General features: G+C 44.3%; 1 protein-coding gene across 1 annotated transcript in view; it reads left to right on the top strand.

The window, feature by feature from the left end:
* Nucleotides 1-1,134: 1,134 nt before the first annotated feature.
* T265_12983 (hypothetical protein) overlaps nucleotides 1,135-26,887 on the top strand; it is a gene marked incomplete at both ends in the record, with an annotated part of 46,432 nt that continues 20,679 nt past the window's right edge. The window contains 11 exons of the mRNA XM_009166597.1: nucleotides 1,135-1,269; nucleotides 1,304-1,407; nucleotides 5,684-5,827; nucleotides 6,562-7,089; nucleotides 7,481-7,567; nucleotides 8,608-8,685; nucleotides 9,271-9,378; nucleotides 11,308-11,488; nucleotides 13,269-13,343; nucleotides 21,489-21,569; nucleotides 24,802-25,167. Coding sequence (XP_009164861.1) covers nucleotides 1,137-1,269; nucleotides 1,304-1,407; nucleotides 5,684-5,827; nucleotides 6,562-7,089; nucleotides 7,481-7,567; nucleotides 8,608-8,685; nucleotides 9,271-9,378; nucleotides 11,308-11,488; nucleotides 13,269-13,343; nucleotides 21,489-21,569; nucleotides 24,802-25,167 — 1,885 coding nt within the window. The remainder of the gene's footprint in view (nucleotides 1,270-1,303; nucleotides 1,408-5,683; nucleotides 5,828-6,561; nucleotides 7,090-7,480; nucleotides 7,568-8,607; nucleotides 8,686-9,270; nucleotides 9,379-11,307; nucleotides 11,489-13,268; nucleotides 13,344-21,488; nucleotides 21,570-24,801; nucleotides 25,168-26,887) is intronic.

Raw genomic sequence — 26,887 nt, forward strand, 5'->3', positions numbered from 1 at the left:
TACTTACGCCCTGTTTGAACAAAGCTTGGCAAACAGGTTTTTTTTACCGTTGACCCAGCAAACACCCGGCGGGGACATAGTAAGAAAATTTTCAAGCTCAGAGCACATACATTCATTAAACAAAATTTTTTTCTCATTTCGGGTAGTAGCTGCGTGGAATGACCTTCCTCCACAATCCGCCTAGAACACAGTTTAAAGCACTATTATTCATTTATTTATACGAATCCTCGCGCTGGCAAGCATACTGCCCCGCACTGAGAACATAAAGAGCAATGCTACACCCTTTTTTCACTTGTGCCTTTCAGGTGAACGACAGCCACTGATCGACAAGAACAAAAGCGACCCGGGAAACTTGGGCAATAGCCTCGATCCTGTGTATCAATCCGTGAATCCGTGAACTGACCTGAAGGAATTACCGGGCGCGGCTTGCGAAAAATCTCATCCCTCAATGGATGCTTATCTGGACATGTAAATTATGAGTTGTCTTTCTTCTGTGGACGAAGTTTCTCACTCCATAAGGCAGGAGATCGTCCGATTCGAAAGCGTCCACCCTAGCATTTATGCTATCTATGATCTGGTTGATGCGATTGAGGACAAAAATATCTCCGATTCATTACGACAGTTGGTGGTATCCATTGAAGGTATTCTGGCACATTGCTTGCTATAATATCTAAATCTAGATGCTTTTGTCAACAGCCAAGAGTGGACGTTGAGCCACAGCGTTCCTGACATCAAGTTGGTAAGGATGTGCACTCTAACTGTACATGTTTTGCTTTAATTTCTGTAGGGCTTATTGGGTTCCGTTCAGAGTGGAAAGTCTGCCCTTGTTCATCGTTATCTAACTGGGACATACCTTCATGAAGAATCACCTGAAGGTGGCCGATTCAAAAAGGAAGTTTCTTTGGATAACCAAAGTCATCTCCTTCTGATACGTGACGAAGGTGGACCTCCCGATCAACAATTCAGTCACTGGATTGATGGTGTAATCTTCGTATTCAGTCTTGAAAACTTTGAAAGCTATCAGACTGTTTATGAGTACTTCACCCGTTTAAGTACTTACCGGAACACAACAAACTTACCCATTTTGCTTGTTGGCACTCAAGGTTCGATGATTCCGCTGTATACAACTTCTAGATTCCAACTGTGAACCCTACGTAAGAGTGATCGATGATGCCCGCGCTCGCAAGCTGGCTACCGACCTAAGACGGTGTGTTTACTATGAAACATGTGCAGCATATGGGCTTAATGTAGAGCGTGTCTTCCAGGATGGTACGTTCTTTTTCTTTTGTCATAACTCCTTTAGCATGCATGAAAATTCTGCAAGCTAGAGGCGCCAATTCCCAGAATCCTATTCAGAGACCGATCACGCCACAGTTTTCTGGAACTGTGCCTTCGCGCCCCCACGCGGTAGGTATTGTCAGTGTACTATAACGTAAAATCCTTCGCCTAAATGTTGCATAATTGCTGGCGGCTAAGTTACCCATTTAAGTGGCTTTCGCAGCGAAGTCAAGTTTGCCAAGCGTGGACCTCCTGCTTTCCGGTTTTCCAGTTGGGCTCGGATGTATTTCCGTTAATACTGCTTAGTGCTGGAAATAATTTGATGTCGTACCTGTCGTCTTTGATTTAATCTGAATTTATTTCCAGTCACTGGAATATTTCCACACTTCATGGAGCAGTTGCTTCATTCTGTGTACTTATAAACTGCATTTCAGGAATGGGTTAACTTACCGTTTTGCAGTGAAGCTCCCGCACGCTATGTCTGTTCCTGGCCAGGGTCTCCATCAGCGCATCGGAAAACACAAACACCGATTCATTGATTACCTGTTTTCCCCGTACATCTTGGTGATGGAAGTGCTCTTCGGATTGATTAGCGTTGTTCTGGAATGGTATCTGGTTCTGGCTAAGTTGTCAAGATTCACTCTGTGAACTGGACGTTTATTTACTTTTATTTCCACCAGGCAACGTCCAGTCACTTTTTTGGATAAAGACCACTGCTGTCAACAGCTAAGGAGTGATCTGTGTAAAACTTTGGGTCTATGCATCCGGCAGGTCGGTCGTATTTCGATTAGCAGCAATAAAATAGGCGGGCAGTCTGGCGTGCTGGAGCTTGCTGTTGGTTACATAGCTCCTTTCACAGCGCTACTGCACAACCTCAGTTTAGAATGACAACGGGATAATGTCTTCTATTTCCCATTTTTTCCGCAATCATGGCTTTAGATATGGCTGTGCAGCAATGGCGGAATGGCATTCAGCCTTGGATTCGCTGTCAAAAACACCGAGGTGTTAAAGTCCATAGTTCCCTGAAGTATGTCTTTCATGATGTCGACCGTGAAATTGCACACGAAGGCTAGAAGGGACACTTACCGAACCTCACTAAACATGGGAAAACTGTTGGACGGTTTATTCCAAACCTTCACCTGACTGGGAGTTTGGCAGTACCGGTACAAGTACAATTACAGACTGTAAGAGCGCTCCACTAGATGTGGAGGAGTCTACCGGAACCGAAAACACCTTTAAAGATGGACAAAACCGCACTTGTTGGTCAGACACATATATTCGGGCACTTGAAATGATATGAAGATTTGATCCATACATCCCCTACCAGAACGAAGTTGGTTATGCTTTCAGGTTTGCATGTCGCATACCAAGGTTAAGCGTCGCAGCATTACTACAATTAGTAGCTGCAGTGGGCCGGGCGAGTAACGACTGCCTCCGTGGTTTGGGTGGACACTTTGGACGCCTTTCCGAAACAAAAACAGTACGGTCGATTGACTCTAGTTTGGAATGTGTTCTTGTGTCTGAGTGCTTTCTCGCCAAAGCCGATCTGCCCCGATTGTTGGATGGCGTTACAGACAAGAATATTTATCAGTACTTTATAGACCGATGTAAACTGGCAGGCCTTGAGTTTTAGTTGAGTCTGTCAAAGGTAGTGAAGCTGATGGCCAACAGCAGTGTAGAAAATCTCAGTGATCTAGAATCTCTAATCATACATCAGGCTTCAAGTATCATTGGCGGATTTGCCAGTGTGACCTATTGAATCCCGCATTGTTGATTAGTCAAGGCAATTTTTGTGGGTTCTCTGCTCCAGTGCTAGTTTGTGGACGAGTCGAAAGATGCATAATGCCGCATTGCTTTCCATAGTGGTCCATGGGTGCAGAGCATAATATGCGATTAAGACGAAAAGAAATTGCTTATCCTGTCCACTGGAGTTTTCAAGCATTGCATTTACCTCGTGAGAGCACAAGGTCTCCTGAAGTTTGGTGGCTACTTGCTCACTTGACGAGGTGATACGGCTGAGCTGTGGATGTCCTTTTTTAGGCAATCGAATGCCTTCTTGTGCCTTGGAGGTGGAGTGTGATCGTGTTGTTCATCCCCTGTCAGGTTGGAACAGAAGAGACCCAACCCATCAATGGCTGGGCACTCTCATGGACATGGCAAAGTCCCGTAGCCAAAGACACTACTTTATCCACGTGCCAATTTTAAAATTATCCTGTTGTTTTATTTCTTGGATCAAAGTTTCACTGCTCGTCTTGCATTACCTGTGTTTAGTTACTGACAACCAACCTACAGTTTTCATGGTTGCAAAACTGATCCGAACTGAACAGGCTGTGAAAGTATGCCGAAACATGGTTGATACGTTTTCTTCGTCCATCCATTCTTCAAGACATTACCTTGCAGCTTCTTCAACAAGGGACCGGTAGTCGATAGGCTTGGAGCCGACAGCGTGAGCTGTCTACCACCTGACTAGTAGCTATCCATTCCTTCCACACTCGGTGGCTTTCTGCCGAAGGCGTCTGCAAACTCTGGGATTTCTATCAGAGATTTGTAGGGCGCTCATAGTTAGTGGTCAGAAAACACTGCTTTAACATCACGAATTCCTGGCATTGGGGCTTGATGGCTCATTGATTAAAACACGAATTTACTGTCCGTAAGGTTCATGATTTTAACTCAGCCTCTGCATCTCGACTTCCCCTGGCAGTATCTAATCCTTCGTGCTTCCTTCGGGTTGCATGGCAGCTAGGCAGGGTGCAACAGCTGAACGATTCCCTGCATTTACTTTAGTGATAAAAGCTTCAATCGGTTCTTCACTTCTCGGAAGGGTGAGCTCTTTTAGCTCATACCAGCCCAGTCAATATGTCCGAGCCAGCGCTCACGTTTTGGTGAACAACTGAAGGCTTTGGTTGCTTCTGCCAGATCAGATATTGAGTGTTCACTCATTGCATTTGACGTGAATCACCTCTAGAGCTGGGACAGAGTGTCAGTATGTGCAAACCTGATCATCTACGGACAACAGCAGTAAGGCGCATCCGTTAGCTAAGCCGTCCTAGTGTATGTGCCACTCGCCCTGAAGAATGTCCAGAAGTCTGCTGTATGGGTCTTTCTCAAGTAGCGGACAAGCATTCCCTCCCCGATAAGAATAGAAAGAAACTTCAATGGACAGGATGCTTTGTTCCTCCTCTTTCGCGGGAAAAGATGTGGCTGGTGAAGCCTTATGAAGGGACCGATGAAAAGCGACCATTTCTGTGAGAGCTAGTCAATTAAAAGTTCAGGCCGTCAATCCGAATCGGTCTAGTGTAGGGATTTCTTTTGAGGGGATTCTCTACGGAGACTATGAATGACCCCTTTTGACGTGCCTTGACTGGTTGCGTCATTACATTCACCAACAACCAGCACCTCGGATCTTGACAGCTTACGCTTTCATCGTACCTGTGGCATGCGTCAATAAAAACGACTAGGCCAAACGCGTCTCCGATATTGAACATGACCACTGATCCTAGATAGCGGTTATCCTTGATTGCCACGAGGCCTATCCTTCCTAAAAAAAACGATTTTCTTCACTTGGTATGGTGAAGTTTTCCCCTTCCCATTAAACTGCTCTCTGTATATTTGATGCAATCGCATGTACGAATACTTTGTATATCATCACAACTCTTGCGGGCACCTTTCCACTCCACCTCAGTAGCTTTTCGCTCTACCTCATGGATACAGTCTCCGATCTGATAAGTCGACCCCGCTGGTTTCTTCAGTTTTGGATCTCAAACGGGTTCGGCATGTTCAATCAGGCATGTGTTAAATCCGTGTGTTTCATTAACTTGCAGGCGCAGGTTAAGGATATTGGCTTCGAGAGTTATGTCGTCTACAAACAGGTCGATGATGTTTAGTTACTGAGCTCCGCTTCTCCGTCGAAAAGTGTTAAGTATCCGTTCCAGACGCCAATGATAGAAAACTCCGCATCTCAGGCGATCTATGGATTGGGCCTTGTCACGTAGGGGTGGTCCAAGCAGGTGGCGGATTGGCGAATGTGGACCTTGATCTGAAGAACGGTTCAGCAAACTCACGATGCATTCTTGATGACAGAAGTGCTTATCAAGTGGTTGATGCGGTTGAAGGCATATTTTCTCCTTAGTAGCCTATGGTGCTGCGTTTTTGTTGTTACTTTCGGATACCTCTGACTCAGTCGAACGGACAGCAGTGGATTTTGAATGAGGACTTATTCGAAATACTGACAGAGTGCAGTTTTTAGACTTAGGAGTCGCATCACAACTTTCTGTCTCATGCTGTGAAAAGTCGTGGTTAGTGAGCTTTTGAATTCTGAGTAAAGCTTATTCCTGGGGTTGGATTCATTTTTATCCCATTGCATGTATGTATGTACGTCACCCAGAACTCATGTGTTCGTTTCAAGGTGCTGACCAATTCAACCGTATCAGTTTCCAATGCGAATACTGCTGATAAAATTGCTCGACCAACTCAGCCTCCCGTTCCATCCGCGAATGCGCGTCGTGCGGAAATGCTAAGTAATCCTGGGTTTGAACCCGATCTTATCGAGGTATGTTTCTTGAGGCATCTTTTATGGCTATCCCGTATGTCTGACTTTTTTGGACAATTTTTCCAATAGTTTGCTCGTTCAACGGCTCTTGGTTAATTTTAGACTGGTTGAGATTCCGTTCGCCCCCATTTTTCGAAACGGGTTTTTTGTGAAACGTTCAGTTACCAGTGTGTGGCCGATAACCTTGTTTAGGTTAGCTTCTGCTTTTCGAATTGGGTGGATTTTCAATAATGAGTCATGCCGAATGAATTCCAACGAGTTGCACAGCACTGTTTTCGGCTCAACTTCTCGTCACATTAAGACTGCTTGGTTAATCAAGTCTCTCTCGAACCACCTATCGGCTCCTGTGCAAAACAATCATAATTGGTGAGTAACCTTATGAGATCTTATCGTTCTTCCATGGACTTGAGCAACCCACTACTATCTTGCTCCTTGTTTCATTGGGGTTGCTTAGTAGCCGTTCATCGAACGAGTGCAACCGCCAAACATTGTCATCAGATTTGGTTTTGCGGATCTACTATTTCAACCTCTAGGTTATTTTTTCAAACTTGCGCAGCGTTCCTCTGCAGCTCCCTCGTCCTACCTTTTCATCATCGTGGAGCCTTTCACTTGACTGTTGTTTCCGTCTAGACAACTTTCCTTTTCTGTTTGCCCTGTTCTACAGTTTTCACATACCTTATCCATAAAAGCTAGTTCCTGCTATCCAATGTTCATTCCTAATTCATTTCATACAGGATTGTCGAACCAATCAGACTCTTTCGGCTGCGACAGCAGCAGCCTTAACAAGTGGTATGGGTGTTGGTGGTGATGGGAGGCAGTTTCAAACTTTGAATATCAGGTCTTCTTGTGAAACAGATTCACAACTAGAGTCCGAATTGAGTTTCGATCGCACGAGGTTTTTTGCCTCATCAGTCGTCGACTCACCCGATGATTGGGCGACACACCCGTTTTTCTTAGATGGTCAGGCACCACACTGTCGTCCTGACTACTTGCCACCATCTGACTACTCAGAGAGCGTCATCCCCACCCCAACGCAACACACTTACTCAGAATACAGTGCACATGCATCACAACCTTCGACGCTGACGAGTAGCGTTGGGATCCATGGAGGCTTTGTTCCCTTTCTCCCTAACTTCGCTCCACTTGCCCAATTCACCCCGCTTCCGTTACAACCACCACCGCCCGTATCACATTGCTTCGGTTCGACCACTCTGAACCCGGCTGCGAGTATGTCTTCGGTTGGATTAGGCGCTGATACTGTCGTGAGTTGGCCCCAAATTAAAACTGCATGTTGCTTACGCCTGGTCTCACTACATCTGTCACTTCGATCATTCTATCCCTCATTCGCGATGGCTTGTATTTCGCACCGGCATTTTATGGTGCAATCCATCTGCTTGAATACGCTGACCATGAGCGTGCATGAGATCCGTGGGATTACTTTGCATACTGGTTAAATATCCTGTTCCGCACGCCTTCCAACTTTGGTACTCAGTAACTGGTAACACAACGGGTGGATTGCGTAATGACTTGTTCCGAATCCACATTTCCGATGCCTGACTTGCTCAGTTATTGTCACTTTTCGAACGACTTGTTTTTGTTTGCAATAGTCGCTGTGTATTCTATGTTTTTTTTCTATTATTGTTTACTCACTAGGAGAACAAGGGAGAGACTAACGAGTCCCTAACGCCAAGTAGCACACCAACACACTCCCGTAAGAACAGAAGAAAATCAAACCTCTTCGTAAGTTCCAGGTTGTTCCGCGTACCACCCAAAGCTGTGTTCTCCACCCTCGTATTAACTCAGCATTTCTGGCATAGTTATTGTTGTGTGCATTTTGGAGATAGCATCTTTATCCAAGGCTACGAAACCATTTGGTCTCTGACTACTCAGGTTGTTTGTACCTCATTGATTCTCCGACGTCAAGCCTGGTCGGGCAGTTCCCAATAACAGGTACTGGTTTCATATACTGTCACCTATGTTCAATCTGTGAATTTATTGGAAGACAGTAAATTGTCAAGTAGTCGTTCGGATTTCATCTTCACTGAGCTGCTGCCTCATGCATATTAGATTATGATATTTTTGGAACAAAAAGAGTAGAAGCCCACTCATGTTTCATGAAGTGACACTTGGTTACTTCGCGGACTACATTGTAGGCCGCAATCGACATATAATGGAAGCACATGCTGGCCAGCTGGTATCATTTCCGCTATTAGTTGTGGATTAGTATAAGACACAACCCTCTGCTCCGATCATCTCATCGTACCATATACTTGTTCTTGACCTGAACCAATGGCGAAAATGAAATTAGGATATTGCTTAGCCGACCGCTGACTCAACTCCACTTGGTGGTCACTTCTCTAACCCGGGTAATGCGCTTCCGGTGTTTACACGGATGTCTCGACCGTGGCTGGTGGATTTTTTGCTGGCTTACAGTATGGTCTTATCCGTCACAAAATGTAGCGAAAAACAGAGAAGCCACCTTGCACTTATGTCAAGAGGCCGTTTTTCCTGGTCCGTTCGGACAGGACATCTTTCTCACCATATGAATAATTTATGATTCCACGGGACTTAGGCGCTTCAACTCAGTAGGACTGTTTTAAGGTAGTTCTGGTTATTTTGATGCACATCAAGGGGGGGGGTAGTTTTTTACACCCACATATTAAATCTCGCGGCACTGAGCCCATGCGCTCAATGTTACTCAAAGCTAGTGCGGTAACGTTTGCGATACTACTCCTTTACGTCGTACGTGCCCTCATGCCTACTTTTTCTCTGCACAATAGAAAAAGAACGAGGATGAGAAGGATCGTGGCAAAAAGTTGAACGGCATCGGAAGCGGAAGAGCAATTCCGTTGAAGCAGGTTAGTTTTTCAATCGGCAAATGGTTTGGCAGTAGTTTGAAAAGATTTTGAAGTACAGGTCGAGGTTTCCTCCTTGCAGGTGGAGACAGTCTGTGCTAAAAAGTCGAGAAGCATTGTGGAGTTATTTTATATTTGCTGGGAATCTTTAATGGTGAACATATGACTAATCTCTAGAACAGTTCGAACTCGCGACCTTCAAGCTCGTATTCGATAACTATATCGTCTACATTTTAAGTACCACGAACTGACCTGAGCATTGAAACCACACCCAGGTTTAACTATCTGACTTCACTGAAACTGCGGGTTACGCTTGCTTCTTTGCGTGCCTTAAGATTTCTGTCTCGAACGAGAAACTACTCACAAACCATTCTAATGGTAATTCTGTAGTTTAGTGTATTTGCTTTGAATTTTTGAGTGCTCAAACCCCACATCATGCTGGAGCCATCAAGCATGCCTCCATTGAACTGATTCTCAATCTTTTTGATCAGGTCTCATGGGACACATTGATCACTCGCCTACAGATTTCTCTCTCTCCTTTATGCACCCAGCTTTTGACACAACTGATTGCCGCCCTTCGCATTTCAGGGGTTTCTATACAAACGTTCAAGCAAGCCACTCGGTAAGGAATGGAAAACAAAGAAGTACGTTACACTTACGGACGATGCACGTTTGACCTATCATCCGAGCATTCATGTGAGTCACTGCCTACTAACCACTGTTAGTTTGAACTGGTGTGTTTCGTGTGGTATCCTTTGCATCCAGGTTTTTCAGGAGCAACCTTCAAATTGTGTACCCACAGCGTTTGCAGTCGATGTATTAGTGGTGTTTCTTCCGGGTGGGACGTGGACTTTATGTATAAATTTGTCATCTGAATTCTGTTAGGAGCATGTTGGTTTCTGCGTTGGACGCTACTTCTGTGTGATTAGCTGTTCTGTTAAACTACTATTTTGTAGATATTAGTCCTCTATCAAACTGTTTTATCAGTGCGTTGTGGTGTGAATGTTGTTTTCCATGACTGTTAAAATAATCTCAGTCCCCAAAAAGTTCAATCAAACAAGACCTACCACCCATACTGCTTTACACAGTCGGCTACTTGATTTTGTGTTCACCGTTTTCACAGCATTAAGCTGATGACTACAATGCCAGAAACGCCGTTGTATGCGGTCCTTCCTTCTAGAAAAATTCGACCGTCTCCTTCAGCAAGGTTCCTCTGGTTCTATTGTCCTCGGGCTGTATGCTGGTCATCACGTTCCTACAATTTCCTAGCATGATATTGCCTTACCATTCCGCCACAATATGTCATTAATGAGATTTCAACCCTCTCCAAGCATTGCTCTTGCGGCGGCCAGTACTCGTGATGCATAAGTCATATGTGTAGCCTATAGGATGCCTCTTTTTTTCTGAAATTCTCATTGCTTTGGACTAGCTGCGATGCCCACATCTGGCGGATTAATGCTCATTCCCTTGTATATGTGTATTCTCACATTTATGCTTATCCATGGAGTGTCTTTCTTGAGATTTCTCATCTGAAACGATTGGACAGACTGGTCCGAATACCTTGTGTGCAACCGATATTAGCTGTGGCACTTGGTTCCGCCTGTTGTTGACTATATATGCTCGGCTAAGCGCATGCACCAACCGATGAATAACTTAGTTGGTGTTTATTTTCGCGGTCTGTCTTCCACTTTTGGAATCGTTATCATCCTAAGTAGGATGCGCTACTGAATCGAACTGGTGCACCATTAACTTCAAACCGCTCTGAAGAACCTCAAGTTACTAGTCGTGTGTATCCAGTTAAACAGAACATAAGATGTGACCAGGAGCGAATAACCGAATGGTCGGTCCCATTTTGGTAAATACTTACCAACATAGACGAACTACACTCACTGGCAGGTCACGTCGGTGTTATCGAAAGACTCGACTGAATTTCTCCTTTATGAGAAATATAATAAACCAGTGATTCTGAGTCCCTCGTTGATACCAAAACAATCTTCAGGTTAGTGTATTTCGCCAACAAATTGGTGTTCAATTAGAACATAAAGTGACGGACACTAGAGGACTGCGCCGCCAATGGACTGTCGGAAAGTTTTTAGCAAAATCATGAGTAGTGTGTTTTGTCAAGAGAACCGTCGACATTTAGTTGCACGTATAGTAATACATCCCACTGGTGTATCTGGATCCCTATAGTCTAGTTCCCACACTTTGACTTTCCATGAAAACAGTGTATCACAGCAGGTGTTTGCTCTACGGAGCAATTAGAAAAGCGCCCATACGACCGACAATATTCACTAACGTGGAAGTGAACTAAACAGCCGAATCCATATCGATTTCAGAAGTGAGTAATCATCAGATTGGGTGCACATACAGGTTCGGCGTATTGACGCACGCGTGCGTGCCTATATATGCATAGGTAGGCGAGTGGGTAAACGTACATGTACGTGTAAACACCAGTTGACCTGTCCATAATAAATAGAAAAGGGTTACAATACCAATGATAACGTGCGGGTTAAAACGAGTGAAATGCTTGGGCGCTTAACATTGTTTGTCGTCTGCCGCTTGCCATCAAGTAAACTCGCCTTTTCTGATTTTCTGTTCCGCTCGATCTACGACGATCGGTTCTAGTCTTATTACTCACGTATCAAGTATCTTTCTACTCGCCAGGATTACATGGACAATACACACGGGAAAGAGATCGATCTGAGTCGCACCACAGTCAAAATCCCTGGAGTGGCTTTCCGTCAAGTTGGCGGTCGCATAACCAGCAATGGGCTTCTGCGAAGTCAATTAAGTGAACCCAATTCAGGTGATCCCTTTTCTTTGCAGTGATGTTTTTAGGCCGCTTGAATGCAGGGTTTAGCTATGTTTCGCTTATTTGCATAACAGCCAAATTTCTGTAGTTTTTACTGATACTGCTGTCCAATTCTGCTACTGCATGCATCTTTCGGTTGTTTTGTGTGTGGTTTTTTTGCCGCACAAAAGACATGATTTCCAGCATCTAGTTTCGCCCCAGCTGTTGATAGAACCCTCCATCCAGCTGACAAGATACCATTTCATATGTGTATATGTTTGTGTTATCCGTCTGTACTGATTTCATCTGATTAATTAGTCGAGATTATGGAAAAAAAGCATTAACCGTTGTTCGATAAAACGCCATAAATGGATGTTTAAATAAACGTAATGTGGACACTTACCGAAACATTTTTGGTCACTATATCTATGAGGTCTTCGAAGGAATACCTGCACCAAACAGTTGTGAATAAGTTTCAGGAATTCATTCCTTATATTCCCTAACACATTTCCATGTTGCGCATTCCATAGCACTGATGGTCGCCTTTGTGGGTAATTAGCATAGTGTTCAAACATCGTTTTATAGTATAGACGTAATGCACTAGTCGTAAGGTTATTGAAAACTCTTCGGCAGCCCATGACCGGTTTCGTCCCTCTGGGGGCTCATGAGGTAGGTGCAGTCCCAGAGTTTTGCCAACTTTAAAAACACTAAAAACGAGAGACTTGACTGGGTTCCGGGTGAGTCTTCCGTCGAAACCAAATTGTCTTATATTGTTTTAAATGCCGGACCTGCTGTTTTTGAAGCTGATGGTTTTCTACAACTTTATATCGGCCTTAGAAAATGGTTCCGTCTTATTTCTGGCATGGACGTTTCACTGTGTCACTTGAGTACTTTGTTCCGTAGGTATGCGTGTATCTTGGCGTTACAAAGCGTCAGTTGTATGCGTGTATTTGCGTATGTATGCATCGATCACGCAATTTAGAGCACGTGATCGCCAAGCTCGAATTTGGGTTTTGACTTTGAAAGCGAGGTCAACGACAAGATTAATCTACCTAATTTATCATTGTCATAGATACTATCAACTAGTGGCTACAAGCTTGCGTTGTCACGTGGATAAGTCGGTATGAAGGAGTATATGACATTTGAACATTTTCGTGCTCTCACAAAAACTTCGATGAGAACTTATTTGCATAGGCCCGGGAAAATACTGCTGAATATACAGCATTCCTCATTCCTGAAAGACAGGTGGAATCGCAAAGCCGTCCCCATACGAGAGGTGCCCCGTCAGTAGAAAGGACTGACCAGATGTAATCCTACTGGGACCCGCTTTTGTGACACTGTTTTATTGAGACCAGGTGTGAGGTATCACTATGAAAGATACAGTCATCTTTCATGCTGACTTAGTTCAGTCACCATTTTTGTGTAGTTGCCATTGCAGTCCGAAGCGCGTTTAGCTAACTGCTGCTAAAGCTAAAATATCCATGCAGGACTAAATGATGAACTTCTCATAACCCCTATGGACGTAATACACTACTCATAAGGCTGCTGAGAGCTCTTCGACATCCTCGCGACCGGTTTCGCCCTTCGTGGAACTCACCTGGTAGGCGCGGACCCTTAGTTTCCGTTAATCTTATGTTCTACTTTAGCCCAAATTGCACGAAATTAGCGAAATACACTCATTTGTAAACCAGTTTGGCTTTGTGGCAGACTAGCTTATACTATTGTGTCTGGTTTGTCCATTCACCGAGTTTTTGTGGTCTATTTTGCCAACTGGTTCCTCTTTTCCTGACATCAGGTGTGTCAAATCAAACTGGTAAAATCTCCACATCAACAGACACCGTGCCCAGTGCGAACGATAGTACCGGTTCAGGTTAGTCCCATTTGCTGATTTACTTCCACGATTTTTGTGTGCATTTCCAACTCAATAACATTCTTTGCTGTTTCTAACTAGTCGCGCAGTCTGCATACTCTGCAGAAGTACGAGTAAATCTGATCTCGTCGTGGTAGCACATATTTCCGGTTTCTATTGGTTACTAACAGTGCCAAACTCTTCCCAAAGAGGCTCCCCGATTATTCACACGTTTCTAGTTTGAAAACATCGTCACTTGAAGCTAACGACTCGTTCGGTGCTGTTTTCGTACGGGAATTTGAATGCTTTTTCGAAATCTGGTGTAAATCTTCACTGCTTGTAAGCTAGACTGATCTGGGTACGATCTGAATTTAGAACAACTAGTACAATGCCTCATAGTTATTCGGATAGTCGCAGTTGGTCATCTCATGGTCCCATTGAATGCTGAAGACGGTAGTGGGTTGTCAAAAAGGTTTATCGAGCTTGCGATTCCGACTGAAACATGCTTCGGTGTTCTGAAGTCGTTCTAACTGAAACAGGGGAATTCCAACCGCTTCCCGTCAGTATCAACTTAGTTTGCAAATGAATGTACAATTCGCTGTTCAAATACAAAACAAGAGTGATGAAAATTCAGTAAGTAGACTTACCTGTTTAACCTCAAAAGGACTAGACGGTAGTAAATTTTCCAAACTTTTCCTTAGTGGTCACCGTATTTGGTTCGTAAATGCGGTGTGATTCCATCTCCTGTCAGGCATTTGTATTGTCCGTTACAAGATCTAGCTGACGGAGAAGAGACTGGAGATAGATATGGAGTAGAATAGTATCTTGTAACTCCGGAGATGAAGTCCGAGTATACGGAAGTGAACGAGGAGAAGAGATGGAGATAGATATGGAGTAGAATAGTATCTTGTAACTCCGGAGATGAAGTCCGAGTATACGGAAGTGAACGAAAAGACATCGGAGGATGGACTGGAACCATCGTTTTCCTATCCCACTTCTGCTACTGTGATTTACTGAGTTACTTATTTCGAAGTTCACAAAACTAAGTGCTTTTTCGATGCAAAATTAACCAATTTAGTGAGTAGCTTGTGGATAAAGCTGTAAGTTAAGTTTCGGTTTCATCTCCCACACAAACACGATGTTTGGTTGTCAGTGTTTGACTTGACACCGGCTGTGGAAAATTCAAGCAAGAGGTTGCATTAAATCGGCCGAGCATTTACGCTGCAGTTTGTTTCATTAGCAATGGTGTATTCATGTAACGGTTTCATCCATACAACCAGATAGGTTCTACTCTGCACACTGTTAACGGTGTTCCGCTTACCAACTAATTGTATTTCTGTCTCACTGTGGTGCCTCAGGACTCTTTCGGTCGTGGCAGAGTCGACGTTTTTCGCTGCGGTTGCCTCGTATGCGGTTAGGTAATTCCAGTATCATGATGATACCAGGCACTTCGATTCACTCCTCCTCACTCTTTAATAACACTATTTATTCTAACCTATGCATTCGTTTTATTCAGCAGTCTAAAGCAAGGTTGCTCAGTTTGCATTAGTCGCGAGCGTGTTGAACCGCTGCTGTTCAGTCTCGGATGTTTGTTTTTCGCCGATTCGTTGTTGCTTGCGCTGGCCAATGGGGCGAAATGGCCCAAGTGGTTAGAACGCGAGTTTACTGACCGGAAGGTCGGTCCTTCGAATCCGACCTCCGCCACTCGATTTCTCCTGTCTAGGCTTGGGCAACCTGGCAGTATCCCAGCCCTCCTGCTTCCTTCGGGTGGCATGGCAGCTAGGCACCGGAAGGGTGCTACAGCTGAACGCTGCGGCGGTATGCGAATCTTCCACTCGTAAGCATTAAGCGGGATTTCGAACGGGTAGAGGCTGCGTGAATCACACTCCTTCAGGTGTTAAAGCAACGTCATTCGTATAGACGATGCACAATCTTGGTGTTCTCTGGATCTCAAGGGTGCGTTTGATTGTATCGGCCTATCTGTGCTGTTAACCACATTCGCTCAACAGAAGTTTGTCAACATAAACCGATCCTCGTGTTCACCTACTTTCTAGTGTGTGCGGGTATATGTGAAGCTCTCTAGAAGCATCCCACAAAAAACCGTATCCGACAAGGATACCCCCGCTCTTCAACTTTGTTTGACACTGTCAGCGATGAGAGCGTGAGGAGAACCTTGGAAGGTCTTTGAAACTCGATGTCGCTAGTGAGAATCTTTTCTACCTGGAGTACGCGGTCAACATCGTCCCCATCCTTGAAGACGAAAGCTACAGTAAGGACTACACTGTTGTGTGGTTGCAAGACGGCTTCTGCGGACAGATTGTCGGAGTCGTCTTCAGGTTTTGGACCATCAATGCCTCAGAAGCGTTGATATTGACGGATGGCGTCAACGAATTCATAACGAGGTGATTAGAAAACGGGTATTTGGTCGTGCGGCAGGTACCTTGGGCGAGATGGCCCAAGTGGTTAGAGCGCGAATTTACTGACCGGAAGATCCGTGGTTCGAATCCGACCTCCGCCACTCGACTTCCCCTGTCTAGGCTTGGGCAACCTGGCAGTATCCCAGCCCTCGTGCTTCCTTCGGGTGGCATGGCAGCTAGGCACCGGAAGGGTGCTACAGCTGAACACTTTATCTTTTTTTTTTATCCTTACACGAATGACCACTGAAGTTGATGAAAAGCATTCTACAGATACCACCACCAAATTAGGCACTTGACTGTTAGTGAGCTCCTTTTATCAAAGAAGAACACAACTAACCACGATCGCACCGTCAATTCTTGTTCTATCTACCGATACCTCTTTTTCCAACAAATCATTTTACACACGGCTACCTTTTTTTCATAATAATGACTTTAATTTCAGGGAATAATTTACCCCTTCTTGTCGTCTTTCAGGATGTTCCACCTATATTTTTTTGGTGAGCCCGCGTGCTTGGGATGGTGTCCCATATTATGACTTCATTAGTGTTGGGATAACCTTCTCGGAGGGAGCTGTGTGAGTATCTTGTGCTTTAGTTTACGAGTCAGCTGCGGCACTGGGTTATATTTATGTTTTAGCATGATAACGCATAAACTGGCCAGTTATCAGTCTCCAAACCATGAGTCGAAGTAAACGCCGTCGTTCATTTTCCTGTTTTTCATTTTGACACAGAATTTAGAGTATAAGCTGGTAATAAAGTCGTTACGTTTTGGTGGCGCGACCACTGATGCTTCAGAAATGGTGATGGAGTTGGACGAGGCATTTCTCTGGTCATAAACCTTCGTGATTCAAGTGTGCATATCCGGGTGGTGACGGTTTTTAGTGAGATGTATTCAAACAAGACTGACAGACAATCTAACGATAGTTTATGAAGAGACACAATCAGCAGGGTTAGTGTAGTCTTGGCACATTAGTGATCAGCTTTACCACGTGCGCCGTGAAACAAGGTGACGTACCTGTGGGGGTGGGGGGCACTTTTACTGTCCCGTGACCAGGGTGTTATGAGATGCTATCACTTCAAGTCGAGACTCAAGTAGCTAGTAGAATCATGAGTGTATTGGTCGACCTGTATTCAGTGCCGAACGTCGTCCGTTTCCTCGGAGTTCTGCTAAGAAATTCTTTAATCATAATAGGTGGTAGTAGATCCGTAATGAATATTAAAGCTCCATTTTCAGACAACTGTTGAGGAAGGAAGCCTTTCATAATCCATCATACATCCTATCATCCTTTTCCCTGAATCACAAGATCTTGTACTGAGCGTTAAGCAGTCCAAGGCTGCAGACCATCTTTTTACGACTAGCTTGTATACTGCGCCCGTGCTTCACCCATGGCCGTTTGTCATACATTCTGGAAGGGTAGTTCGACAATTTTTGTGGGTCTGTTTAGGGTTTCCGACTATTCCACTTAAACACCATCCGCATACGGATGTGGTTTCTGTTACTTGTATGTGTGATGCTTCACTTAATGCCCTGTACGCGTCTCGGTTGCGATACCACAGATACATCGGGACACTAATACAGTATTAACGTTGGTGTACACGCGCACTCTATACGTTTGTTGCGTTCTGTTTTTTTTTTTCGGCCGTTAACCACTGTGCACGCGATCCTTGCACTTTTCCTTCGTGTAAGATAACTGACAATGTCGGATTTAGTTGGGGCGTTCACTTTCTGTACTCCGAGAGAAGCCATGGACAGCAAAACCTCCGATTTTCACGGTAGATTAACCCCATTTTTCCTGTCTGATCCCACTTAATTTGGCTCGTGCCCAGGTCCTTGCTTTTAAGAGCCAACTCTTGGTGCAACTCCGTTGTCATCATACCACGGATAGCATAATGTCGGCAGGGATTCGCCTCGTCTCCATTGATCAATGCGCTAAAGTTGTGTCCCAATGGCCACCGTTTCCTAACTCGGACGTAGGGACTCAGAGCTATCTTATCCTGGGGTTACAACTATCCGACTTTGATGCACGCTGCACTTACGCGACTCTTCCATAACAAATGAACAGAAATTGGATTTCTGGACGTTTAGGTGCACAGTTGACATTGAGGGTATATCATCGGACAACGGACAAACTTCACATTTCAAACTTTTTTTTGGAAAAAGGTTACTTCCCGGAAATTTGCTTGTCGTTGATGAATGGTTATGAGGATATCCAAAGCTTATCTCAATCCTCTTGAATGAACGCCATTAGCCTCGTTCTTCATACGGACATTGTAGGTGCCAGTAGTATATCAATCCGTCAAACTTTTCTCCTCCAGAGGTGTGCCTAATGTGGGTTTATCTTTGCCTTTAGGCCAAAAAATGAAGTGGGTTTCCCCATGTCTGTCCAATTGCCGTCGACTTTCAAAGTGTCAATAAGTTCGGCCTTTTGCTTGACCCCAAACAGGATGAACTGCTCTAGTTGTAGGATCTAGGAGACGATCGTTATTGTTGTCTCCTGGCACTGCGAAAAATGATTTATTTAACTGAGCAAGTTACCTGCCGTTCGCACATCATCATTTGCACCAATGCCAATGTTCTAACGCAGATATTCGGCATATGCATAACTGTGAGGATTCCCGTAGGGAAATTCCCGTCGTGAAAAGAACAAAATGACGAAGAGATGAACAGCACTCCAAGCAACCGATCTGTGTAGCAAACTGCAGCAAGTCCTATCGGTGGTCGTAGCTTGTAGCGCCTCTAATCTAGGGTAGAGTTTTACGTAGGCTGCTTGCTGGAGCGCGAGTGACGGTTATTTATGCTACTACAAACTGGGCGCAGAAACACCGGCGATCTCCGTTGTTGGTGAATGGATGGATGACATATGGACAGATGAAACTGCGTTTGATACCGAATGCATTTATTAGGGTAAATATGAGTTACGCAAGAAGCTATTTTGATCCTTGTAAACTGGAAGTTCTGCTTCGTATACCCAAGGAATAATTCTTACTCTCAGTATTGCTTGAGAGATCCGCCCGAGTGTAAAAAGGTGGATGGTGACTTACTGCTCCTGTCAATTGTAATTGCGATGGTGCATCACCGCTTTATTCTTACCTAATGATGTTAGGATGGTACTCATAGCCTTGGACTTGATACTTATCCACGATGAAATTAAGTGTGTTTTTTAACTGCCGAGCCCACCACTTTCAACTGCTCTTTGTCCACCTTTGCTTCAAACATGCTGACCATTTTGCTTTTCCAACCACCCGTTTATATAGCTACCTCAGTTTGCTAGTGACTCCAACTTATTCCGTACCTTCAGCCTTTTTCAATTACAATACAGACTGTGTTTCGTACATTACCCTGCAGACGTTTTAGAGGCTTGTAGCTTTTTAAATTCACCTAGGACGGATTTACATAATATTCCTATTTTTCTCCTATCCGCTTACCTTGCCCAATCCATCACTGGTCCTGGCGCAACTCTATGTCATCGGTAAGTTTTACTTCCTTGACACTGGCCTTCACATTGTTTATTTTCATATTTTTGATTCTGTGTGACTTTTCGACATTCAAAAAGGCCCGGATGTACATCTAATGAACAACATCTGGGGCTCAGTAAACCACTCCCGACCATTCTTGTCTCAGTTATGTTAGTCTCATGGTTATGAAGTAGTCAGAAATGGTGGTGAGATCTACTATGTCCTAAGAACAGTACACGAGAACACTTGAATTTTTGCTGCTTGCTTCCACATTGATGGGCGATTTATATTCGGACACTGACGTGTTAGGATTTTGTACGCTGAAACTCTGGGTTTGTCTTGGGAAAATCTTTCGTAGGGCGTGTTCCTTAAAATCTAATTCCTTGCTCACTTTGTTGCGGTCTTTGTTTTGGCGATCCTTTGTTTGGCCTCCCCTTTAAGATACAGTACTCCCCACTACTAAACACCACAGTCGAAGAGGTTGTTGAGGCGCGCATTTTTTCCCCAGTGTAGTTCCTCTTTGAGTACAAAACTTCAGAAGCGGAGACACTTGTTCACCATATGACTGTCTTAATGTCTAATAGGAAACAACACAATGGAAATATCCTGCGTAATTCACCAGATTTATCAATGGGCTATCGCCTCAAACGGTTTGTACTAATCACGTTTGATACTGTCCCTCCATATTGGTGTACTCTTGTGTTGATTTACTTTGAATAGACTTGGATCGGTTAATAACTATCCTTAGGTACACTGCACAGAGGTTGAAGGCACTGTAGTTGAAGAACAGGATCGAACAACAGACGGTAACTCAGTGGTTTTCTTTGGGGTATATGAAAGCATCAGTGAAAAATGGTTTGCATCAACCTATATGACAAGGCTCGCAATCACTATAAGGGTTTACCGTGTTGCGCTAGCATTCCTCCTTCACAGATATGCAAGGTTAGTTGGACAGTGGCTGTCATCTGTGTACGCAAGATTCTCCGTCTGGTAGCACCTCTACCAATTTACCCGCAGACATACTTAGGTGGGGTGAAAGTGCAAGGTGGTGATATGGAGCTCAGGTTTTGTCTGTGGGAAGTCGAACATTTTCCTCTCAAGGGAAAATTAGTAACTAATCGATTGTAGACGGAATCAACGGTGGCTTCTGGTTTGACTTTGGCCGCTGACTTTCCAAGGATGCCAAGAATGTTACAACTGTCCGCTGCCAGAAAATTACATGGATGAAAAAACTCCAACAGGCAACGAAGATCTGTCTTATTTCATTACTCAGAACCAGACTTTTTCCGTACCTGTTTTGTGTTTCACTGCACCTGCTTGGTGACACGGTAGACGCATCTCCTCTGCTAGCATTCCCCAATATCCTGCATCTCGACCCGTTCTGTGTAACCCCTTTGGAGACACAATAATATACTGGGTTTACGGCCATCATCTGGCTACACTTAGCGGTCACAATCCTTCGTTCGATCGCTTTTGGTGTGCTCGTAGGCATGCACATCTATTAAAGAAGACCTGCTCTTCTTCCCTTCTGGCAAGCAACATTGTATAGCGACATATGGGGACTCAAACTCTAAAATTCAAGACCGTCTCATTTGGTTCCAACAGAAGGCGATTTCATAAACCAGTCGCTAATTAAGCGAATTTAGCACACTTCCTGACATATGCGCAAACCCTATGTACACCAGACAATCCATTTGTCCTTCGGGTCTGCAAGGAAACTATTTGGATAGTTGTGGCGTCCACAGGGTTAGCTACCACCGTCTTGTACCAACATAACAGTATCAAATGTCATTGTTGACTTTGACATTTCTCGGTAGAGTTTTGTGTTCAGTGCTCTCCGAGCAAATTCACATGGGCGGGTTTCACGTTGTTTTTGGGCGTGACCAATGATTCAGCTACAGCTGAATAGTTTGCAATCATTTGGAGCAATCTTGTTGGTGAAACACAACGGCTGAACTTGAAAGTGAAGTAAAAAATGTTCATATTTTCGTACAGTGTTGTTTTTTGTCGAGGTTGTCTCCTCTTGTGTGTACTTAATCTCTGGAACATTATATGGGCTCACTCAACTAACTAGGATCAGAAAGAATTGGTGCAGCAGTGATCAACCCAGTAAGCGGTGATAATAAAGTTTTCAGCTGTCGTATCTTTATCCGTGCTCTCCTTTTTTCACGACTGCTACTGGCAACAGTCGAGCCTCTTGGAAACGCCAATATTTGTTTTTCTTCCTTATCTGAGTTGCCCAGAAAATCTCATTTGACCACACTATTTTCGCTTCCAGCTTTCCATCTGGACAGGCGTGAGGGACGCAACCTGCGTGAAGAAGCGGCATCGTCGGATCAGACCTAATCCGAAAAGTAGCGTTGGTGATGCTGAAGGTAGGTGAATACGATTGCCTATGTGCTGTTCCTCCTCCCTATCGAACGTAGCACATTTTAGGGACCAGTGTAACACACTGTTGCATGTTAGTCGTTAGACGCATATTCTGCTTCTGTGGCCCTTTCTGGATAAGTTCCTGCAAACTTTGAGTTTTTTGTGCCCATCCATTTTGTACTGACTTTTCTTCCATTTTTCAACTGATGGACAGTTCCAAAAGAATAGAACAGTAAGGAAGAGGACGAATTAGCTCCGGCACCGGATGGCAGATGTGTGGAAAACCTATTCTCGACCTAGCAACAAACTCACTGTCCTACGGAATCATTGGCTACTAAAACAAAGGTCGCTATGAGCTCCTCAACAGTCTAGCGCTGTGCAAAAACGATAAATGAGGCAATGGCACCCATTCAGGGCACAGCTGACAAGAGTACTTCATAGAAAATACAGTGACCAAATGAGAACCCACCTTATGAATTAGTCACAGTCATTCTCTTGTTTCCAGGTCATTTTTTCGGACTTCGTAAGTTATGGTGAAGGCAAAGAAAGAATTAATTAAGCCACTGGAATTGAGAAATTATGATTACAGATGAAGGGATCTGGACAGACTGACTCTTGATCAATCTCTTTGCCCCTAGCACGTGGCGATACTTATCTTGGGTTGTCGTCTCAGCCAAAAACACGAGTAGACCACTGTTAACTGTGTATGCGTGTTGTATCCTCTTGGATAATGTATGAGTCAGACTCGTTAGTTCACAGTAACGGTGAGGACAAACAACTTCGAGGAAGTTATACTGCAAACGAGTGGATCGTTCTGCGGTACGGAATTCAACTGAACCAAAATATAAAAAGAGCCAACAGTCCGATAAAATGTCATTGAGAGGCTGAAATTTAGAAACAAGGTTTCAGTAAACCAGACAAATCGTTAGCAAGTCGGATTTGTTCGTTTAAAGGTAGCCCTCCTAACAATGCGCCTACTTGAGCTCGTCCAGATCTTCTGAAATTATCATCCAAGACCTCATCGAGGGACTTGCTACGACAGGCACTCTTGAAGCCGGCTGTTCTCCTGAGTTCGTCTTCTATTGAAAAAGGTATAAATTTCTCACCAATAGTTTGTTTTCTAGAACTTCACTTTAACCCTGTCTCTGTGAGTAAATCCGTGATTTTTTAAACGCATTTACACACATTGTTAGGTTGTTTGAGAGAACCCAATTGGTTAACCGAAAGTAGCGTTGAAGAAGCTTTTCGCGCGCACATATCTCTGGTGTCAATCGCTCGCCGTGCATAAGTTAACCTGATTCCGTCGTCATTCGGGATTCCGAGTCTTTAATCTGATGGGAATTCTTTCGTAAGCGTTCACAACACAATACATTCATAAAAACACATGGTAATAACAATCAACTGTTGCAGTTGCGTAAGTTGGGCGGGTGGGTCCTTGTGGTAAACGCTCTCACAATGATATAGTCTACTGGACTAGGACATTTCGTTCTTCGGCACCTGTATTGCGAATCAGCGCTGTAATCCTAGGGTGGTAGATTTAAACAACCAAGGCCAACCAAAAACGCCAGCAAAGTAACAATTGTGTGTGCTTTTGGTTTTCGAAATACGCTTCAATGACCAATAATTCATACAAAACCTTGTGAAGAGATTTTGAAGGTCTACTTATGGTTTTCGGTTTGCCTTGCTAAATAAACCTACATCGAAGGGCCCATAAGTGTGATAACATTGTTTCCTCCTAAATGGGAATTGGCAGCAGCATGAATTCTAGGGTGCGTTAAATTCTCAACGTACCGAATAGGTTTTCGAGCTCCACTATTATTCAACTACTGATGTGGGACCAACCTGTACTTGACAAGACCTAGCGCTTCTTATTCTTCAATCATGCAGCTGGTGGTGCGTGAGCGCTGACTTCTCTGACGTTGGATTTCCAACAAGTATACTATTCACAGTGTGTTTTCCCTCTCAATCAGTCAACCTATATACCAGACGAGATGATATTAAAAACTTCGTTCTTCTGCTAGATCTCAGTTTACCCCATCAGTACAATTTAGTAAAGCAATGAAATCTTTGGTCCCAGCTGTGAAGAATTTATTTTCTGATTAAGAATGAAATTTTCTGAAGTCTGGTATACAGCTCTGTTTTAGTGCCAGCGTAAGGCTGCAGCGTCCGGATTTCTCATTGTTATCCCGTCAGTCATCATGATTTCTTTGCTTGTCTACTCGTTCTTCAAGAAAACTTCACTGTTACGTATTTCTCAAAGTAAACTGGTTAATTGATTGAACCAAATGAGAAAATTTGCCAACAGAATTTCTAAGGTACAAACTGCTAGAGTTCTCACAACAAAGAATAAAATCTTGATAAGCTAACCAAGGTCTGCCAGTCCTTCGACAAGGGCTTCATGCCTACAAAGTGCGAAGTCATGCAAATCATGCCTCTAGGAATCCAAGGAACACTATGTATATCAGAAGTCGCGTTATCTCTGATGGCAGTGTGACCGATGATGTCAACGCACGAACCTCCAAGGCCAGAATTGCATTTACCGATTTGCGCCACTTTTGGCACCAAGCACTTCAAGGCAGGTGAGTCATCTGTCACACATATCTAGCCGAGCATCGTTTTCCGTGCCTTGTTCGGAATGGCAAAAACCTAGAGGTGGACATGGTTTGACATTGCAGTCGGAAATGAAGGATGAGTTTGGATGGCGTTGGTGCTGTTTCCCATCCAGGCTGGGGTGAGTGACACAGCACTGACGACTCTTTATGTGAGTGAACCAATCATACAGTGGTTTTCGTTTTTTATTTAAAAAAAAACTGATATTAGCCGTGGAGTTAAATCCGGATTCGGTGCGCTATGCGGGGATAGAACTTCTTACGATGAGTTAGTGATCTACATACCGTCGTATAATCCTACTAGATACTTAGTACTTTCTCAAATCGGGCCGAGCACCACTGACACTCTTTATGTGAGTGAACCAATCATACAGTGGTTTTCGTTTTTTATTTAAAAAAAAACTGATATTAGCCGTGGAGTTAAATCCGGATTCGGTGCGCTATGCGGGGGTAGAACTTCTTACGATGAGTTAGTGATCTACATACCGTCGTATAATCCTACTAGATACTTAGTACTTTCTCAAATCGGGCCGAGCTCCCAACATGATTACCAGCGAATTTGACCATTATCGGATGCACTCCACTCATCGGCTCTATTTTCCTACACTCTCAAAAAATCTCATTCTAGATTCAGAAGGTTACGAATTCCAGTTGATCTCAATGGATCGTCAGTGGCATTTCGAAGCCAAAGGACCTGAGGAACGGGATGATTGGGTCATGTATATTGAGCGTGCCATTATGACCAGATTGCAGTTGAATGAATCCACCAAACGCACCAGGGCGATGAACAATTCAGGCTCCGCTTCCTCCAACACAGGCCTTGCGAGCTCATCCAACTTGACCGGTGGAGTCCATTCCGGTGGGGATAACAACAGCCTCACAAGCGGCCGTTCCGGTGCTGGGGATAGCAGTGAGCTTGCGACGACCGATCATCTGATTGAAAGTATTCGTTCAGTGGCAGGAAACCAGTACTGCGCTGACTGTGGTGCTTGCGGTGAGTTTGGTATTTCATTATTAAGTCGGTTTCCAGGATCTCGTTTCTCTAGATTTTATGTACGTCACTCCTAACTGACTCCCCAACGGAATAGCACGCCTGCGCGGATGGCCTTGACCCTCCAAAAGTTTCTTCACACGAACCATTTCGTTTTCGAAAAATTTCCACTGTTGAAAAACTGTCAGATTGTACACGGTGGCCCCTTTCGTCTAGGAGTACAGAACGTGCAACTCGATCTCGTCCTTTTTCACAAAAATTCGCTCTACAGACGGCAATTGATTCGAAACTCCTGCTCTCCTGTTTCCTTATCTCCAAGCTGATGATTAGGTAGGCTTCCGCGGTGCAGGGTTACATTTCTTGGATTAAAGTGTAATCACCCTGATCAGTATTGACTGTTTCATTTTCTAAGTAGACGAGCACCAGGTGACAGATGTTACTTCTGCTGATTCTGTTGAAGGTTCGTTAACGTGTTCGGTAATTTATACCCTCCTATCTCGTGCGCGATGGCCTCTCTTCAGTCTTGGAACCGAGCCCATAAGGCGCGTCCATCTGCTATCCCAATCTCAGCATGTTATCTCAGGCAGTGCGGCGAGTGATCGAGTGTCAGACCCCTTCCCAGCTTATAGCGACAACTACCGAACCCTTCTTCGCCGTCCTTCACCGTTTCGGGCTTTCTTGCGCCCGATCTTGTGACACATAAATGGTATCAGCTGTAGAAGCCTGGAAATGTGGCTTGCTGTCAATAGCTCTCTGTTTCCCAGTCAACTGACGACTAATTGCTCTTCCACTCTTCTGAACTGGCTTTTGCATTGGCACTCACGTTTCTTCCAGCGCATTTCAGTCCGATAAATGATCCTGCGAGGTGGATGTTTGTGACTTCTGAGCTTCTGCCTTTGTGATAATAGTGATAATAGTTTGGCTTTCACTTCTTGTTTCACAATGTCTGAAATCCAACAGTTTGTATCTTTAGTGGACCCTGGTGTTTTCCTTTTAACTGTTGCTTAAATTGCGACGTGGTTCGCGGCTTTAGAAACTTCTTGGGAACACAGTATAAGGGCCGCTTGTTGTTATGAGGTCTTTCAAGGTCTTTTGTCATCAGAACGAAAAATCTTCTTTGCATCCTGTGCCATTCCGCTGGCCTCTTTACCCTCGTGTCACTCAATATGTGTTCTCGAAACGTGCCTCCGAACTGGTGCTTTTTTTTACCTGATTGCTGCTTTTACTGTCTGCATCCGTACACGCCCACGTCTTGTGCAAACGACCTATTCGCCGACTACCTGTGCCCATTTAGGACACAAATCAATATGGTGTTTCCTCGCTACCGATGTTGCTTGTTGTTGACGTGTTGACTGTCTGGTTTTTCCCATTTGCTCGCTGTGTGAAATTATTTCCACCTACCGGCTGGTCGCCCTCTATCTTTGCGGTTGCAGTTTGGATTTCTATCAGTTAACCATTTGCTAATCCTTTTGCGACTTAGCTCGATAACAGAAAACATTTTCGCCATTGTCCTTGCATACAGTTCTGTGCTAGAAGGCTGGTGACCAGACTTGTGTACGTTCGTCTGTACATCTCGTCAGTCGAATGGATGTGTACACTTCGCTCCAACACATCCCATGTGCGGTTGTTCGTGTATGTATCGTGGATGCTAATCAGGGTGTGTTTACATCTCTATTATAGGGCTAATCGATCCTGTCACAACTGTTCATTGTGCTTTCTACAG

Source organism: Opisthorchis viverrini, assembly GCF_000715545.1.
Source record: "Opisthorchis viverrini unplaced genomic scaffold opera_v5_28, whole genome shotgun sequence".
Taxonomy (NCBI): domain Eukaryota; kingdom Metazoa; phylum Platyhelminthes; class Trematoda; order Opisthorchiida; family Opisthorchiidae; genus Opisthorchis; species Opisthorchis viverrini.